This window comes from Peromyscus leucopus, chromosome 12 (genome assembly GCF_004664715.2).
Source record: "Peromyscus leucopus breed LL Stock chromosome 12, UCI_PerLeu_2.1, whole genome shotgun sequence".
Classification (NCBI taxonomy): Eukaryota; Metazoa; Chordata; class Mammalia; order Rodentia; family Cricetidae; genus Peromyscus; species Peromyscus leucopus.
This window is the reverse complement of record NC_051073.1, coordinates 74,889,858-74,907,260: the sequence shown is the minus strand read 5'-3', so window position 1 is coordinate 74,907,260 and position 17,403 is coordinate 74,889,858. Positions and strand designations below refer to the sequence as shown.

The following is a 17,403-nucleotide window of genomic DNA, read 5'->3' as shown; positions in this document are numbered from 1 at the left end:
GGGAGTTGTTATTCAGGTCAGTGGAAAGTCACAAAGAAATGGAGATGAGTTAGAAGGAAAAGCTCAAAGGACCATCTGAACAGAACTAGGTGTACCCTTGGTCCACAACAAAAGTCTGAGATTCAATATTATGCTGATGGCTTGGGAGGAGAAGCTCAAAAGGAAAATTGGAGTAGGACTAAGGGTAAATTTGGAGAGAACTGAATGGAGAGTGGGAAGGAGGGTAAAGGTATCCTCCTTGAGTTCCTGTCTAGTATGGAAGCTGAGGTCCCTGGCAGACAAAGGCTCTGAGATGAGTTGTTTACAGAAGGTTAGAGATGGGCTAGAAAAAAAGAAGATTGAAATAGGCTGCCAGGAATAACTACGGGGACTCTGATGCCAAGCTATGGACCTTAGGCCCCAGGTTTCCCTCTAACATTCTTGGAAATAGTCAATCTGATCTCCCAGTAAGACCCAGAAGTACCAAGCCTTAGATGAGAAACCCTGAGGTCATTTTATAAGCCAGAACATTCAGAAAATGAATCCAGACATTTTATATTTAACAAGATGATGTGAGGCAGGAGTGAGAAAGACAGTGGCCTTGCTCTCCTTCTTTGGGAGAATGGGAGATTGAGAATGAGATTGAAATAAGCAATACCTCCCGCACTGTACGATGAGTTGGGCTCCTTGACTTCTGTGAACCACATACAGTGCTACCTACTTCAGAATAGTTAATTAATGTCAAGGTCCTCTATTGTTGGGAGGTGAAAGAGAAAAGGTAAAATCATCCAGATGTGGACACAACCTGGGTTGTCTCCAGCATGGCTGGTACACTCACTGTCACCTCTTATTTTCTATCATTTACAAAAGATCAGCCAAGGTTTTGCCACCTTGCTCAGCCAGAACAGAACTTCAAGGCTGGCAGTGAGTTGAGATTATGGCAAGTGATGATGTTGAATGGGTGGGACACTAACAATGATCTCTATAGGAGCCTGAACCTTCTGGCATGACAGACACTAAAAGCTCAGCTCCCACTGCAGAGGGAATGAAGTGATACATCCTCTACTGCCCTGAAGAGAAGGTGCAGAAGCAATGCACAGAGAAACAAAAATCAAGGCAAAGACTGCCCAGTACAGCAGACTTGTCTCCCACAACAGGTTGTCCAGATTCCACCTGGAGAATTGTCAAGGAAGCCATTATCTGAATGCTGAACTGATACTGGTGATGGCTAGGCCATGGTGTAGATGGTGGTGAGTCACATTAGTCATAAAATTTATGTCAAGTACTAACCTTACTACAAAGGGTAATGTCAGTCTAGATTCCTAAACTTAAAACTGGCCATCACTGTACTGATGCTGTGAACACCTTTGTGGACTTCTCTATTGCTTTTAAATTAATGAATTTTATTGATAATTTCCATTGTTTTAACTAAAGATAATTAAATAATTGGAAGTGGTAAGCATGACACTCAGAAATCTCATTGACTCAAAACTATTAAGTGTTCAAGGTAACTAGAGTGAAAATGATATACTTTGTACCTAAAAACTTGAAATAAAATAAAAATAAGCAAGAATATTTGAACATATGAGCAAAGCTAAGTGGACTCAGTAAGTTATGTGTATACATGTGCTTATTGCATATATATATGTATGTATATATACATGTATATATGTATATATGTGTGTGTTTATATATGTGACAATGATATAGTAAAGATCCTGAAATTGGGAAGTAGGACATGAGAGGCATTGACAGAGAGAGAAAGAGGAATGATGTAAATGTAGAACTCATTTATGAAGTTCCCATAAATTATTAATATAGTATGTAATTTATTGTACCATTTTATTATTCCTGATAATTTACTGGCTTGGTCCCTCCTAAGTCTGTTCAGGTTTCTGTCTGTGTCTTGGAGTGACACTGTTAAATGACCCTTAGAATATGGTGTACATATACACAAATAGACACACACACAGGAACCAGACAGACAGAGAGAGAAGAGTGGGTAAATTTCAATCCCAGAGTTTGTTATAGAAACAGACCCTGTTCTGCTTCCTCACACACTTCTCTCTTCTGGCCCCAGGATGTTGTAATATGTCTTCAAACACTCCTTAAAGCTGGACTCCCTGCACATATTCAGGTTGAAAAGACTTTGGGTTCAGTTAAGAGAGAAGTTCCAACAACATTTAGGTGTGCTGTTAAGTTACTAATATGAGATAACAACAATTTCTTTATGCAGGGACTTAGTGCTGTGAATTTTCCTTTTAGCACTGCTTTCATTGTGTTCTATAATCTGGATATGTTGAGTATTCATTTTCATTGTATTCTAGGGGGTCTTTAATGTCTCTCTTTATTTTGCCTTGACCTAGCAGTCATACAGTAGATAGTTGTTTGGTTTCCATTAGTGTGTAGGTTTTCTATTGTTTTTGTTGTAATCCAGTTTTAATTCATGGAGAGTTGTCTGATTGTCTAGCCATCACCTGCCACTTATATTTCTCTCTTGGGCACTTCCAGAGCAGTGCTTGCCTCTAATTTTACCTATAGGCACATTTTCCATTATACTGAAGAGTTGCAAGAGAATTATTCATACAGCTATTCAACTGTACCAATAAAACTGCATTGAATCAAAAGACAGAACCAGCAATTGGCTGAGCAGGATTAGCCATAGAGTCATTGGAGGACTGAGGAGGTCTGATAGAGAGGAACTGGAAGGGAGAAGAAGGAATTTCCAGGGAGATTTTGGTGATGGTCTATCAAGAAAAACATGGAAAGAGGGTCAGCCAATTGACTCCCCCCTGTTGTTTGGATTTATCAGGTCTTAGACTCAATTTCTGACTGCCAAGTTTTTATTATACTAGAACAATTTAGGTAAATGTTATACTGAAGTACATGAGCTCTGGTGCAGTCTAACATGGGCATGGAGGAAATCCACAGCTTTCTTTGCAAATACTGTGAATGACCTGACTCAGAGTATACCTGCAACCTAGTTGTATTCACTCAGAGTCAGGTTTTTTGTTTTGGTTTGGTTTGGTTGGTTGGTTGGTTGGTTGGTTTTTTGAGACAGCATTTCTCTGTGTAATTTTGGTTTCTGTCCTGGACCAGGCTGACCTCAAACTCACAGAGATCTGCCTGGTTCTGTTTCCCTATTGCTGGGATTAAAGGCATGTGCCACCACTGCCTGGCCCAGAGTCAATCTTGAGGCCTGACCCATCAGTTGTCAAAGTTTAGTTCTGTGCGACTTTTATCTTGATGTCATTCACACACACAAAAACTGAAGTGTGTTTCTTAGAATGAACTTATTCGTAGCACTTTTAACTAAGTCTAGAAAGTCACAGATGCAAGATTTTAAAATCAATTCCTAATGCTGTTTAGTAGTCTTTTCTGAAAAGAATGGCAGCAGAGAGAAAGCAGACTCTGAGAAATGAGACTGGACTTTTGGTGACTCCATAAATACCAATGTTTGTGTAATAAGACAACACTCAGGAATGTACTTAAAAATTCTAATTACACTGGATTACATTTTACTGGAAAGACAAGAATGGACCACAAGTATAGCTTGGTAGCCCAGAGAGAAAAAGGAAAATGAAGGTGGTAGGCCACACTACACCTTCTTCTGAGTCAGATGTCATGACCAAGTACACACCACAGACAGGATATTGGAGGGTGCACAGCCTTGCTAAGTCCAGCTCACCAGAGTCAGGAGACTGATCATGAGTTTCTGTAGGTTTGCTGTGATCAGAGACCACAGAAGCTTAGAGTGATATGCTGAGCCAAGGGACTCTTGAATGAGCTGGAACTCTACATCTCATCATCAGTTTCTACATCACAGCCTTGAAGAACTTTCTTCATATAGGCTTTTATTGAGAGCCCCCCTGAAAGGGAGTAATCTGCATAATCATCAAACATTTACTACCCCAAAAGGTATAAAAAATAATAGAAGGCCTAAGTAGCCTTGTTATGCTGTGATTTCCAAGACCGAGAACTCTGTGGCATCTCCACCATGTCCTGGACCCTCCTCCTGTTCTCCTTCTTCTCGCTGTACACAGGTGACCTACCCAGACTCAGTGTCTCAACTCAGACACTACTTGTAAGCTGTGAAACCTGAAGTCAATTTTGGTAGAGCTTTTGTTTGCAGATTCCATGGCCTCCTATATGCTGACTCAACCCCCTTCAGTATCAGTGGCCCTAGGTCAAAAGGCCATAATTATCTGCTCTGGAGATAAACTCTCAGACAAGTATGTTCACTGGTACTAGCAGAAGCCAGGCCTGTGTTGGTCACATATGGAGATAATATGGATCCCTCTGGTGTTCCAGACCAATTCTCTGGCTCCAAATCAGGGAACAGGGCCACCTTGACCATCAGCAAAGCCCAGGCTGGAGATGAAGCTCACTATTACTGTCAAATCTGGAATAACATTGGTGATGTTCATAATAACAGAGGTAGATGAGAAAGTAAGACACAAACCTTTCCTCTACGGTGACCCTGACAACATTTTTCTATTCAACTTTCAGAGTTACATCACTGTCCCTTGCCAATAACTGTGTAACTTAATGCAAAATCACCAAACTTACATGACTCAGATGTGAAACTGCTAATTATCTTTCTTTAGACTCTACCACACAGAGAAGGTAGCCACCTTCAGAAAACATCACATAAAGGCCTTTTTTTTTTTTTTTTTTTTTTTTTTTTTTACAAATGTATTAGAATATATCCATTGTGCCAAACAGTGCCTTTTGTTATTTGATAAAGAATTTTTCTGAGATTTTTGACATCTGCTTTGGTTATATTCAGACTTATCATTTTCTCTCTTGTTAGACTCTTCCTAGGAAAATACTAACATGGTGTTTGTGAATTATAAAAAATCTCGCAGTCTAATGAGTGTGCAGTAAAAACTGAGAAGATAGCTCAAGAAAGAAGAATCATTCCCTCTTCCTTACCTTGTCCCAATGTCATGACCTATTCTCCCTAGAACCCACACAGAAGACATCATGTCATACATTCCTTACTGACACAAAAAAATATACATGGGTTTGAGGTTTACTTTGAAGGAAAGTACTATATTGGTATACAGACTATCAGGAACTTGAACTAGGAAGTCAAGGGCAGTTGCATCTTAGATGAGAATATAGAAGTGTAGATATAAGCCTTGAATAAAAATGACACTGCCCAGCACACTTCTGCACATCTTATTTTTCATCCTCCAAGCCCCATTCATTTATACAAATTCTCTAAAATAATAAATTTCATGGCATAAAAGAACCTCTCCCAGCTTGTCTTTGGGTGTGGAACCAAGAATAAATTTGCTTCCCTCCCTATCAGCTCTGTATCCAGAATGTTGGATTTGATTGGTAATTGTATGGATTTGGAGTTCATAACACTATCTTTGACATATACCTTCCTCTGTTTGCATGGGGGCTAGAGAACCAGTCACATTCTGGTCTGGCCCAGATTTCCCAACTCTGAGACATCAAGCCTGTCCTTTCCTTCTAGCATCAATCAGGGTGGAAACAAAAGTGCATAGGAAAACTATATTCTAGAGGAAGAGAGGTGATTATAGATGGGAACATAGTCAATGTACATAATATGCTTGTCTGAAAATGTCCTCATAAAACATGGGATTAAGGAAGGTCAAGGAAAACAAGATGAAAGGTTAAAGCAGGAAAAGTAACTGGCATTTCACGTTTGTAAGAAATATAGAAATAACTCAACATTGAAAGGAATATCATTGATCTCAGAAAGATGAAAAATACAGTGTCTTAAGATTATGAACAAAACTACACTGAGCATTGGGAAAAGAATAGACACTGAAAAGTAAAGATCAGTAACACAGAGACAGAGCAGTAGAAACTATTAAAGATAAAGCTGCTCATTATTTTTTGGATATAGTTTAGTGATGAAATACCTGCCTGGAATAAATTAGATTCTATGTTGGATTCACAGCACCTATCATCCAATAAAAATGAAGAAAATTTTTTAAAAAGTGCAAAATATTTTCAGGATATCAATGAGTTTTCCAACTGTGTATGTCTCTCTCTGTGTCTCTCTGTCTCTGTCTCTTTGTCTCTGTCTCTCTCTCTCTCTCTCTCTCTGTGTGTGTGTGTGTGTGTGTGTGTGTGTGTGGTGTGTGTGTGTGTGTTTGCTCACTAATGAGAAGACAGTGTCAGAGAGCAGGACTGAACAATGTTTAAAGAATCAATTATCAAAAATGGACTGCATCTGAAAAAAAAATGTAAGAAACTAACATGTACAAGGAACACAATGAACCAAAGCTGAAAAAAAGCACTAAATGGCCTAATAAAAACAAGTGAAGAAGAAAACTGAACCCTGTATTATAAGAGCAGAATTGTCAACTGAAGAAGAGAAAGGAGTAAAATACTAGAACAACATGTGTGTAAAATGTAAATTGAAAATCCTCCTTACAGAAAACAATTTATCCAGTGAAAATATCTCCCACCAAATGACACCAGAAATAGTTTGTCTCTTTTAAACAAATGACTATATATAATGAAAAAATTTAATAATCTTTAAGACAAAACCAAACATTGATGTTATAGCCACAGACATGTTGTATTAATTCCAAGGGTCTTTTGATAAGATGTTAAACAATTCATCTAAGATTCTCCACAGTTAATTGACATTAGCATGGGGGTCTGCTGGTGGGCACTATCCTAACCATAGCATTTCACTGCAAAGTTTGCTGAAAGAGGACTGCATGAACATTTATCTCGGCACAGTTCTCTGGAACTTGCTTTACATCCTGAAATCAGAGCAGAAGTATTTTACAGTTAGATGGCACATGCATTGGCATCATGTGATTGCTGTGTCCTTTATATGGCATGCATTCCAGGAAAAGATGCCTTTGGTATCACTGTTGGAAAACAAGTCCTCTGCAGAGAACTCCAGCTTGTTCACTTTCCAGTGAATTCCAGATCACAGTTACCTTAAAATTACAGCCCTGGCCCCATTAAGACATTCTAACCATTCTTTAAGTTAGAAGAAGCCTTGTCAAACTCAGGGACGTTGTTTAATGCTTTCCTTTCCTCAAAGATCTTACAGTTGGCCAGCAGCAGATTAATATGCCAAACAATAGTGAACGACCTTTCTCAAGAGTAAAGACGACCACAGAGAGATGTGAAAACACATAATGCCAAGAAAGTCATGTGACACCCTAGATAATCAGAGGAAGTTATGGGTTATAGAAATTTATTAGTCAAAGAAAAATTAAATTATTTTGTCTTAAACTGCATAAGAAGGTTATTCTGTAATGCTTAAAACTTAGCTCCATTTCAAGCTGAGGTTCAAACTAAGTTTTACATAAAAAGGGGAAACCTGGGAGTCAGCAGATCCTTATCTTAGCCTAAGAACTCTTAACCACAGGATGCTTAGACTACATCCCTAAGGTCAACTCATCAGCAGTTGAGTCTTGACAGCAGTCTGAAGAGGAGACTGATTTCAAAGCCAATTCTCTCATTTTCCCTTTGTATATAATTGTTATCCAAAAATATTAACCAGATGCTCATTATGCTTTTGTAATCTTGCTTAACTGCTGCTTGCTCAGAAAAAATATCCATGATAATGCCTCATGTAAAAAAAAAATCCCCATATTTGAGAGAAATGTGGTTTGTACCTTTAAAAGCTCCTGACACTGTCTTCCTCTTTGGCAGCAGCTTTCAGATTGGCAAAGGAAGCTGTTTGTCACAATGTTGCTATAAATAATTTGGTTTTTGTTTTGTTTTCTTTTTTAATCTTTTAATTTGAAAGTAGTTTTGTGTGATGGGGCATCTCCCTTGTGGTCTTGAACTCTGCAACAATTTGACCAACATGGAAAAAGCTGAAGAGTTACAGAAGAGGTGTCTGAAGCTCTTCTAGTGTATGTTATTAAGTGCATAATAACTCTTGAGATTAGATATTGATGTGGTTAGGTCTGTGCTATCCACTCTACAGCACTAAATAACAAAGTATCTTTTAACATTAAAGTATCGTAGCTGATAATTGAATTAATCAGCATTCTTCATAGAAAGAGAACCAATGGAAGATATGCCAAATGATATCAAAGAAAAGATATCTGAAAGAAATGACAAAGACAATCCCAGCTTTGAAACCTGAGTTCAAATCCACCTGAACTCAGTTGTTGCTGTTGGTAGTGGTCATGGTGGTGGTGGTGGTGGTGGTGGTGGTGGTGGTGGTGGTAGTGTGTGTGCATGTGCATTTCCCTCTGGTGTGGAATTATCTGTTGCCTGTATTTTCGTGAGTGCAGCTCACTTCCTTGGGTTGGAGTTTACTTTCTAGTGCCATCTGTAGAGCTCAGTTTGTATCTAGATATTGATTAAATTTGACTTTGTCATGGAACATCTTGTTTTCTCCAGCTATGGTGATTACAAGTTTTGCCAATTACAGTAGTCTGGGCTGGCATCCAGGGTCTCTTAGAGTCTGCAAGAAGTCTATCCTGGATCTTCTGGCTTTCAGCATCTCCATTGAGAATTCAGGTATAATTCTGACATGTCTGCTTTTATTTGTTACATTAACTTTTTCTTTTGCATCTTTTAATATTCTTCTATTATTTGGTACATTTAGTGTTTTGATTATATTGTGACCAGGGGACTTTTTTTCTGATCCAGTCTATTTGGTGTTCTGTAAGCTAGAACCAGGTTACTAGTAGACCTCAGTACAGCTCACTGGCCTCAGGGACATAGATCCTTAGGAGGATGAATAAGGATTGGACTCCTTTATTGCCTGTCTAAAAGACAGACACCTGGTGTATCTACACCACTGCCGGCAGACCTTGGGGTCTGTTTCCTTTTTCTTGGAACATGTAACCTTTCCAAATACTGTACTAATCTCTGTCTCCTACATCTTATCAGGACCCTGAGCCTTTTAGATGCTAAGGTGAAAAGAATGAGCTGCCAGTATTCTGGGCTTATAGGCCTCAAAAGTTAGAAGAAATAAATATCCCCAATAGAAGAAGACACAAGACTGGTCATTCACATGCTCAGGAGAAAGGAAAGAATCAATAGTACAGAAATACCAGCAAGAGGCATGCAAGGGCTGCAAGGTTTGCCCAAGCAAACATCCAGTTCCCTAAAGGTTTTCTAGCTCCAATCTAACACAATCTACGGGTTGCATTGGACTCTTCAAAATGGCCAGGAGATGGTGGGGGACAGGAATGAGTTGTGTGGAAAACAATCTCAGCCATTCAGCCACTATGTTTTACTTTTATCTCTGTCTTGACCCCACCCTGCACCATAGGATTGCAGGCATAGATTTGGGACACATGTGCCAACTCCTGGACTTGGAAGCTCTGATCTCTGTTCTGTGTGTAACCTAGACTCTATTTCTTCTCTTTGTGTCCTTTGAAGTTCTGTATCCATCATAAACCAAAAACTGGGTTCTTGCTTTTGAAAGCCATGTGCTACACACAATTGGAAGACACTCGTGTATTGAACATAGGTGTGGTTTCTAAGAAGAGACAATGTTTTGGAACCCCCTGGAAGCTCTTTTCTTCTTTGAGAATCCAAGGATAGGAGCTCAAAAGGAGTGTGTTTTCCTCTGGTGGTAACTGGCTGTAACGGACACAATAGGGGACTCTGTCTTCATGAAAAGAGCAGTAGAGAAAGGTTTGAAGTTCTTGGCTGAATTATGAATGATATGATGTACTAGTGATAGTAACCGATGATAATGATGATGATAAACCAGACACAGTAATAACAATGTCATGAAGTTGACCCATTAGCACTGAAATGGCAATGACTCTTGATTTGGCTAAAAAAAATCATAATATCTTGACTGAATTCAAAGTTGTACATGTTTTTTTCTGGATTGTTGAAGTTTTGGGAGAGTTATACTTGAAGTACCCTATACTGTCCATGAATTAAATCATTGCACTCCAGAAGGACATTTAGAGAAGGTCACAGGATAGTCCCTGACAAAACCCCCTTGAACAGTCTGACCTGCCAGTGTGGGCACACCAGGTAGAAACAGATTGGGATCCCAGGCACTCCCAGGCAAACTGTCAACTAATGGGGCATGTGAAAGCCTGAAAGAGAAGTTCCTGTTATGAGGCCACTGGGCCAGCAGAGGGTGGCAGAGCTGCAGCAAACACCTGCCAGGGAACTGTGGGGAGGGCAGCCCTGGAGGTCAGCAGAGGAAGTCAGAATTGTCCACTCTATGCTCTGAGCTGCGGTGTTTGCATTGCATCAGACTTACATTATAAGATCAAAGGATACTGGCAGGGTTATGGGAAACATCTTGAAAATGCATTGAAGAAGCCTGGTCCCAGGTACTTCCTGGGCAAACTCCCACAGCACTGAGAGTCTCTAAGGAGATCACGCAGAGGCCCAAGCTCCCTAGAATGACAGTATGAGAGGATAGGTTCCCTGGGCCTATGCTCTTCATCCAAGATGGCTGTTTGTGTCTTGTTGCTACTCTCCAGGCAGTCTAGCAGTAACTATTTCTCTCCTGAGCATTTTTAGAAAACTTCTGCACTCCTCCCTTTCCTCTAGCTCATCTCCAGAGACATCTGATGTCAAGATGTAGCACACCAATGCTCACATACAGTCTCAGTTTTTCAGATAGGGCTGCTAACTAGACGCTCAATGTAGTCCTTAAACCAGATTGTGTTAAATACTGACACGAAATGGACAAGAATGAATTCCTCATGACAGCTGCTACTCTACTGTGGCAACAGGGACACCATAGGAGGAATTCACCATACCTGGAATAAAAGATGGAATTGTGAAGAATCAACTAAAGCAGGTGATTACAGACTTATCAAGCAACATATTGTGTAAGAAATGAATTAGGCCAGACCCTGATGAAAATGACTCCATTCTAGTGAGGTAAGCTCTGCACTAACCCTTGTTGGGGAGCCTCAGAGATGGAATAAATTTGCATAAGTACTACACTCTGCCCCACAGACCAGAGGGCAATAAGAGAAGCCTGCAGGGGCGCAGATGTGCTGTGATTTCAGAACACAGAGCTCTGAGACATCTTCATCATGGCCTGGACAGCTCTCCTTCTATATCTTCTCTCTCTCTATGCAGGTGAACTCTCAGCCCTCTCCCCAGGCTCACAGAAGACCCTGAACTCAGAGGGAAATCCCAAGGATGAGTCTTTTACTTTGACATCTTTACCTTCTCTTTCTTACAGGTTCTGTGGCCTCCTACGAGCTGACCCAACCACCTTCAGCATCAGTCACTGCAGGAGAGACTGTCAAAATCACTTGCTCTGGGGACCAATTGCCAAAAAATTATGCTCACTGGTTTCAACAAAAGCCAGACCAGACCATATTGCCACTGATATATAAAGATAGTGAGCGACCATCAGGGATCCCTGACCGATTCTCTGGTTCCAGTTCAGGGACAACAGCCACCTTGACCATCAGTGGAGCCCTGTCTGAGGATGAGGCTGACTATTACTGTTTGTCATCATATGGTGATGATAGTACTTTGTTCCACAGTTATTTAGGCAGATGGGGAAGTGACTCACAAACCCCTTGTCTGTGACTTGCATCTTATTCCTGTAGCCGCAGGAGGACCAGAGGCAAACCCACAAACATTTCTGGGCCTAGCTCACCCACATCTAAGACTTCCAAGCTGTCTTTCCTTCTATATAGTCCTCCAACAGACTCTGTAGTGAGTGCATTGGGTAGGTTTACAGCTGTCAGGGATACACTGTCTGGATTTGGGTGAAGAATGATTAGAAAAAGGGCACGTGAGTGGAGAATCATATGAACAAGACATCCATGTGTGTTGAAGGACTCCACACTTCTTTATCATAAAGTGTATCTCCATTGAACAAATGCTCCGGGTTACCTACTTCAAGGCCTCAACTTGTCTTTTCTCCTAAAGTTGTAGCACTCCATGACAGGCCAGTATATAGAACAGAGGAATTCAGAATAGTGGATATAAAGGGATCCCTGTTAGATAAGAACCACCTACTGAATCTTATATATCAGTCACCGGGTAGAGGTAAGCTCAATGGAATATGCAGCTGGAACTTGCACCTGCAGGTTCATGATCTACACAGAAAAGCTCCGTCTAATGTTACCTTGATGCTAAGAACTCAAGGTTCCTGTGTCAAGTACCTCAACTTGGGATATCCTCAAAAGTGACATCCTAATGTTACTTTATCTTCTCTCCACTGCCTTCTCCTTACTGTCTATAAGCTACTCTGGTTCAAATTTCTGTTAGAATCATTATTCAAGGAACCAAATAATGAAGACAAACTAACTCTAGTAAGGAACATCAAGGTTCTTGAAGACATCTCTGCATATAGAAGGTGGTGGTGAAACTAGTATAAATATCCAAATGCTCCTTCTACTTCCAATTATTTATTGTCCTATGTAAACAGAAGATATCCTCACATATTCAGTACTCTGGATTATGGGAGTAAATTAGATTCATCCTGGGGAGGAGTAGACAAGTCTATAATGTATCAGGAAACACAGGTTTGAGCTACAGAATGAAAGCAGTGTCCTATACATTCTTCCCATCTTGAAAAAAATGTCATTCCTATAGCCAGAAATACAGATGTCTCCAAAGTGGGAAATAAAGATGAAAATTTACATTAAAATGTAGAAGTAGCACACGGTTGACAATATGAAGGCCATACACATTGCCTTCATATTGTGCCACACAATCGCTAAAAAAAACTGACAAGTTTACCATGCTCTACCTACTAAAAAAAGCATCTTTATAACAGCTGTTGGTGGTCAGGACAATGGTCTTACTTGAGCTGAGGCCAGGAATTCACTTCCTAGTCCATAGAAGATACAGGTTTGTCTTCATTGCATTTATTATTTTTACTTCGATATCATGAAATCTAAATACTGTAATGAGCAATTAACTGCTTTAAAGACATATTATCATGGATAACACTGCGATATAAGGGGTAGAAAAATATTTGAAAAGAATACATTTCAAGATATTTATATCAAATATGAAAATACAGGTTTGGTCACAATTGATATTTTCTTCATTACAGATTTCATATTCTCTCTGCAGTCAGAAAATAATGTTTGCCAGTGTTGATCCATGAAGTCATCATGTCAGATAGGATTAAACAAAACTTCATTCTAACTGCAGATCCATGACTGCACATGTTAATTGGGACGATATATATTTGTGACTCACTGTTGATCAAGAAAACATTCTTTATTACATGAAACTCCTCAACCCAGTCCTCATGTGACCTCCACATTCACTTATGGTAGTTCAAGTCAGTAACTAGCCAATAGCTTCTATTTTATTTGATAATTTTTTTAACATGAGAATATAAAAGTGCCACACATACAAGTCAATGTGGTCATTGTTTAGTCCACTGGGATAATGTATCCCCTTCTGGAACTGATCTCTGTACTCTACCATCATTTTTTTCAAGTCACAAAGATGTGAAGCAAACATTGTATCTAGGGATGACACTGGGACACAGCCTGTGCAATCATGAACATCCTAGAGCCATAGCTACCTGTACAAGTCCTACACACATACCTACAAAGACTGAAATATGGGGTGTCGGGGCTTGGAAGCAAGTCAGTGGGAGAGAATGGAGGATGAGAGAGGATACTAGGTGGTAAATAGGATATACATTTATGAAACCAGAGAAATTTTTAATTACAATATAAAGGAACACACTAATCTCATTTCATAACCTTAATTCTGGCATTAATGAAGTTTAATGTGGGAGAAGTAATATACATTAGATAGTGGCTTTTAATATCCATACAGTGATGGCTAGTCTTGTCAACTTGTCAGAATGTAGAATTACCTGGGATGGGGGCTCTAGAAGTGACTTGGTTACATTAATTGAGATGGAAGTACCCACCCTCTGTGGGTAGCAACATTTCATCATCATGCAAATGATATATATGTAACATTGACTGAACAGACTATATATGTACTTAGAAATATATAATGTAATAAATGAATAGAAAGAAACTGAAAAACATTTTAATTATGTTATAATCTGAAAAGTATATTTAAAAAGATAAGCTCAACCACATTCCACCAAAGTTATAAATGTATCAACAGTTTATGTTATTTGTAAGTTGTAGTAGCTATGACTTAGTAGTCCTATGCGGCAGAGATGATCAAAACTCAGAATTAATCATCTGTACAAAAGTGTGTCTAGGACTCTTTCAGTGTTTATCATTGACACAGTTTATGTTACAAAGTCTCGACTCTGCCATCTTAGTTTGAGAGCACCAGTGACCAAAGGATGGGCATGGATCAGTCCAATAACATGCCATCTACATGGCAACCGTTGTACTTGTAATGATCTTACCTTTACATGGTACAGTGTTATTGTTATAGAAGTGTATAGTCTGGGTGAAAAAGTTTTAGATCTAAGTAGTGAAGTTGAGACTGGGGGCCATTCCTATTCAAACCACCACACCCAAAGTTAGTATAGCCAGGTGATAGAAGAGTTGTTTTCTAGCTTTTTATTTTTTTGCTGTTGAAAACTCCAGACTACTTCACAAAGTGACTACATTCATTTTTACACTCTCACAGTGTAGAAGAGTTGCCCTTCCATCACATCTACAGCAGCATTTGATGTCATTTGAATTGTTGATGTTGGCCCTTCTGACTGGAATAACATGGAAATTTAAATTAACTATATTCTCCATTTTGCTGATGGCTAAAGATTTTGACTAGTTCTCTGCATGCTTGCTGCCATTTTGTTTTTTTCTTTGAACCACCCTCTGTTCAATTCCGCACCAGCTTTTTAAATTGGGTACTTTTTTTTCTTGATATTTAGTGTCTGAGTACATTGTATATTCTAGATCCTAATCAGTGTCAGATGTCCAGCAAGCAAATGTTTTTATCTCATTCTGTGGAGTGCTTCTGCATTAGATTGACAGTTACATTTGCTGTACTGAATGGTTTTAGTTCTGCTATAAGAAAAAGGAAATTATGAAATTTCAGATGAAAAAAATCAGACTGGAACAATACACTGAATGAAGTAACTCAGGCACAGAAAGAAATCACCACATGTTGTTGCACTTGTGTAGACTCTTGCTTTGAATCTTTAGCTCTGTGTGTTTAATTAGTAATAATGTGGAAACCAAGATACTAGAAAGGACCATTGTTTGGGGAAGGAGAATGTCATAAGGGAGAGAAGTTGGAAGAATATAGACAAAATGAAAGTAGAGAGGAGAAATCCTAGAGTGGAAAATTTAAGCTTGCAGGCATTTGAGTTTCCTCTGTTGAGAATTCTCTGTTTAGTTCTATAGCCCATTTCTTAATTGGACTGTTGGTCTTTTTGATGTCTAATTTCTTGAGTTCCTTATATATTCTGGATATCAGTTCTCTGTCAGATGTGGGGTTGGTGAAGATCTTTTCCCATTCTCTAGGCTGTCGCTTTGCCTTGTTGACTGTACCTTTGCTCTACAAAAGCTTCTCAGTTTCAGGAGGTCCCATTGATTGATTGTTTCTCTCAGTGCCTGTGCTACTGGTGTCATATTTAGGAAGTGATCTCCTATGCCAAAGCGTTCAAGAATAAGGAATTGCTCAACATCCCTAATCATCAGGGAAATGCAAATCAAAACAACTCTGAGATACCACCTTACGCCTGTCAGAATGGCTAAGATCAAAAACACTGAGGACACTTTATGCTGGAGAGGATGTGGAACTTGGGGAACTCTCCATTGCTGGTGGGAATGCAAGCTTGTACAACCACTTTGGAAATCAATATGGCACTTTCTTAGAAAATTGGGAATCAATCTCCCCCAAGATCCAGCTATACCACTCTTGGGCATATACCCAAGAAATGCTCAATCATACCACAAGAGCACTTGCTCAGCTATGTTTATATCAGCATTGTTTGTAATAGCCAAAACCTGGAAACAACCTAGATGGCCTTCAACTGAAGAATGGATAAATAAATTGTGGCACATATACACAATGGAATACTGCTCATCAGAGAAAAACAATGACATCATGAGGTTTGCAGGCAAATGGATGGATCTAGAAAAAAATCATCCTGAGTGAGGTAACCCAGACTCAGAAAGACAAATATGGTATGTACTCACTTATAGGAGGATACTAGATGTGGAACAAGGATGACTGGACTGCTCCTCACATCACCAGTGAGGCTACCTGTAAAACAGGGCCCCAAGAAAGACACGGGGATCACCCAATGACGGAGAAATGGCTGAGATCTACATGAACAGCCTGGACATGAGTGGGCAATGAACGGCGAGGGTCGAGGGAAAGAGAGCAGGAGATCCCACCTGGATCAAGAACAGAGAGGGAGAACAAGGACTAGGAGACCATGGTAAATGAAGACCACATGAGAAAAGGAAGAACCAAAGTGCTAAAGAGGCCCACAGAAATCCACAAAGATGCCCCCACAAAAGACTGCTGGCAATGGCCGAGAAACAGCCGGGACTGACCTACTCCGGTAATGGTATGACCAAACATCCTAATAGTTGTGCCAGAAACCCCATCTAAGGACTGAGGAATCTGGATGCAGACATCTACGGCTAGGCCCCGGGTGGAGCTCTGGGAGTCTAATTAGCAAGAAAGAGGAGGGTTTTTATGAGCGAGAAATGTTGAAACCAAGGTTGGATAAAGCACAGGGACAAATAGCCAAACGAATGGAAACACATGAACTATGAACCAAAGGCTGAGGGGCCCCCAACTGGATCAGGCACTCTGAATAGGTGAGACAGTTGATTGGCTTGATCTGTTTGGGAGGCATCTAGCAGTGGTACCAGGTCCTGGGCTCGCTACATGAGATAGCTGTTTGAAACTTGGGACTTATACAGGGACGCTTGGCTCAATCTGGGAGGAGGGGACTGGACCTGCCCGGACTGAGTCTATCAGGTGGATCTCAGTCCTCGGGGTGGCCTTGATCTGGAGGTGGTGGGAATGGGGGCTGGGCTGGGGGGAAGGGGAGGGGGGCAGGAAGTGGGAGAACAAGGGAATCTGTGGCTGTTATGTAGAACTGAATAGTATTGTAAAATAAAAGGAAAAAAAAGAAAAAAGGAAAATTTAAGCTTGGAAGGTACTGAGTGATTGAACAGGAAAGGACAAACAGGCACAGTTAACTATAGTGAAGATGTGACATGTATAAAAAAGAAAGGGGATGGAGTTGAGAGAGTATATTCTGGGAGATGGGTGGGGACGTTGAAAGAGAAGATATATTTTCATGTAAGTGTAACGTTTTCAAGAAGTACAAGATTCCTAGTATAACATTTAGGGTCTTTTATGTACAAAATCATATCATCTGCAAATAGGACTGCTTTGAATTTTCCCCTTTCTATTTGCACCCTTCTATTTGATCTCCTTCAGTATTCTTAGTGTTTAGTTTAATATAAGTCTTCAAGTTCTATTTTAAGTAGGTATGAAGAGAGTTGAAAACCAGTGTTTTCTCTTATTTTAGTGAAACTTCCTCAGTTTCTGACCATTTTGGTTGATGCTAGCTGT

The 17,403-nt window shown here is 39.9% G+C and overlaps 1 protein-coding gene and 2 gene segments (V, D, J or C); 2 read left to right on the top strand and 1 right to left on the bottom strand.

The window, feature by feature from the left end:
* LOC114687105 (immunoglobulin lambda-1 light chain-like) overlaps positions 1-17,403 on the top strand; it is an 826,243-nt gene that overhangs the window by 340,795 nt on the left and 468,045 nt on the right. The window lies entirely within an intron of this gene.
* Positions 1-17,403, bottom strand: part of LOC119088814 — a 622,476-nt gene that overhangs the window by 425,922 nt on the left and 179,151 nt on the right.
* LOC114688047 lies at positions 10,912-11,478 on the top strand. The segment is given in 2 exon segments: positions 10,912-11,016; positions 11,123-11,478. Coding segments are annotated over 2 exon segments (402 nt in total).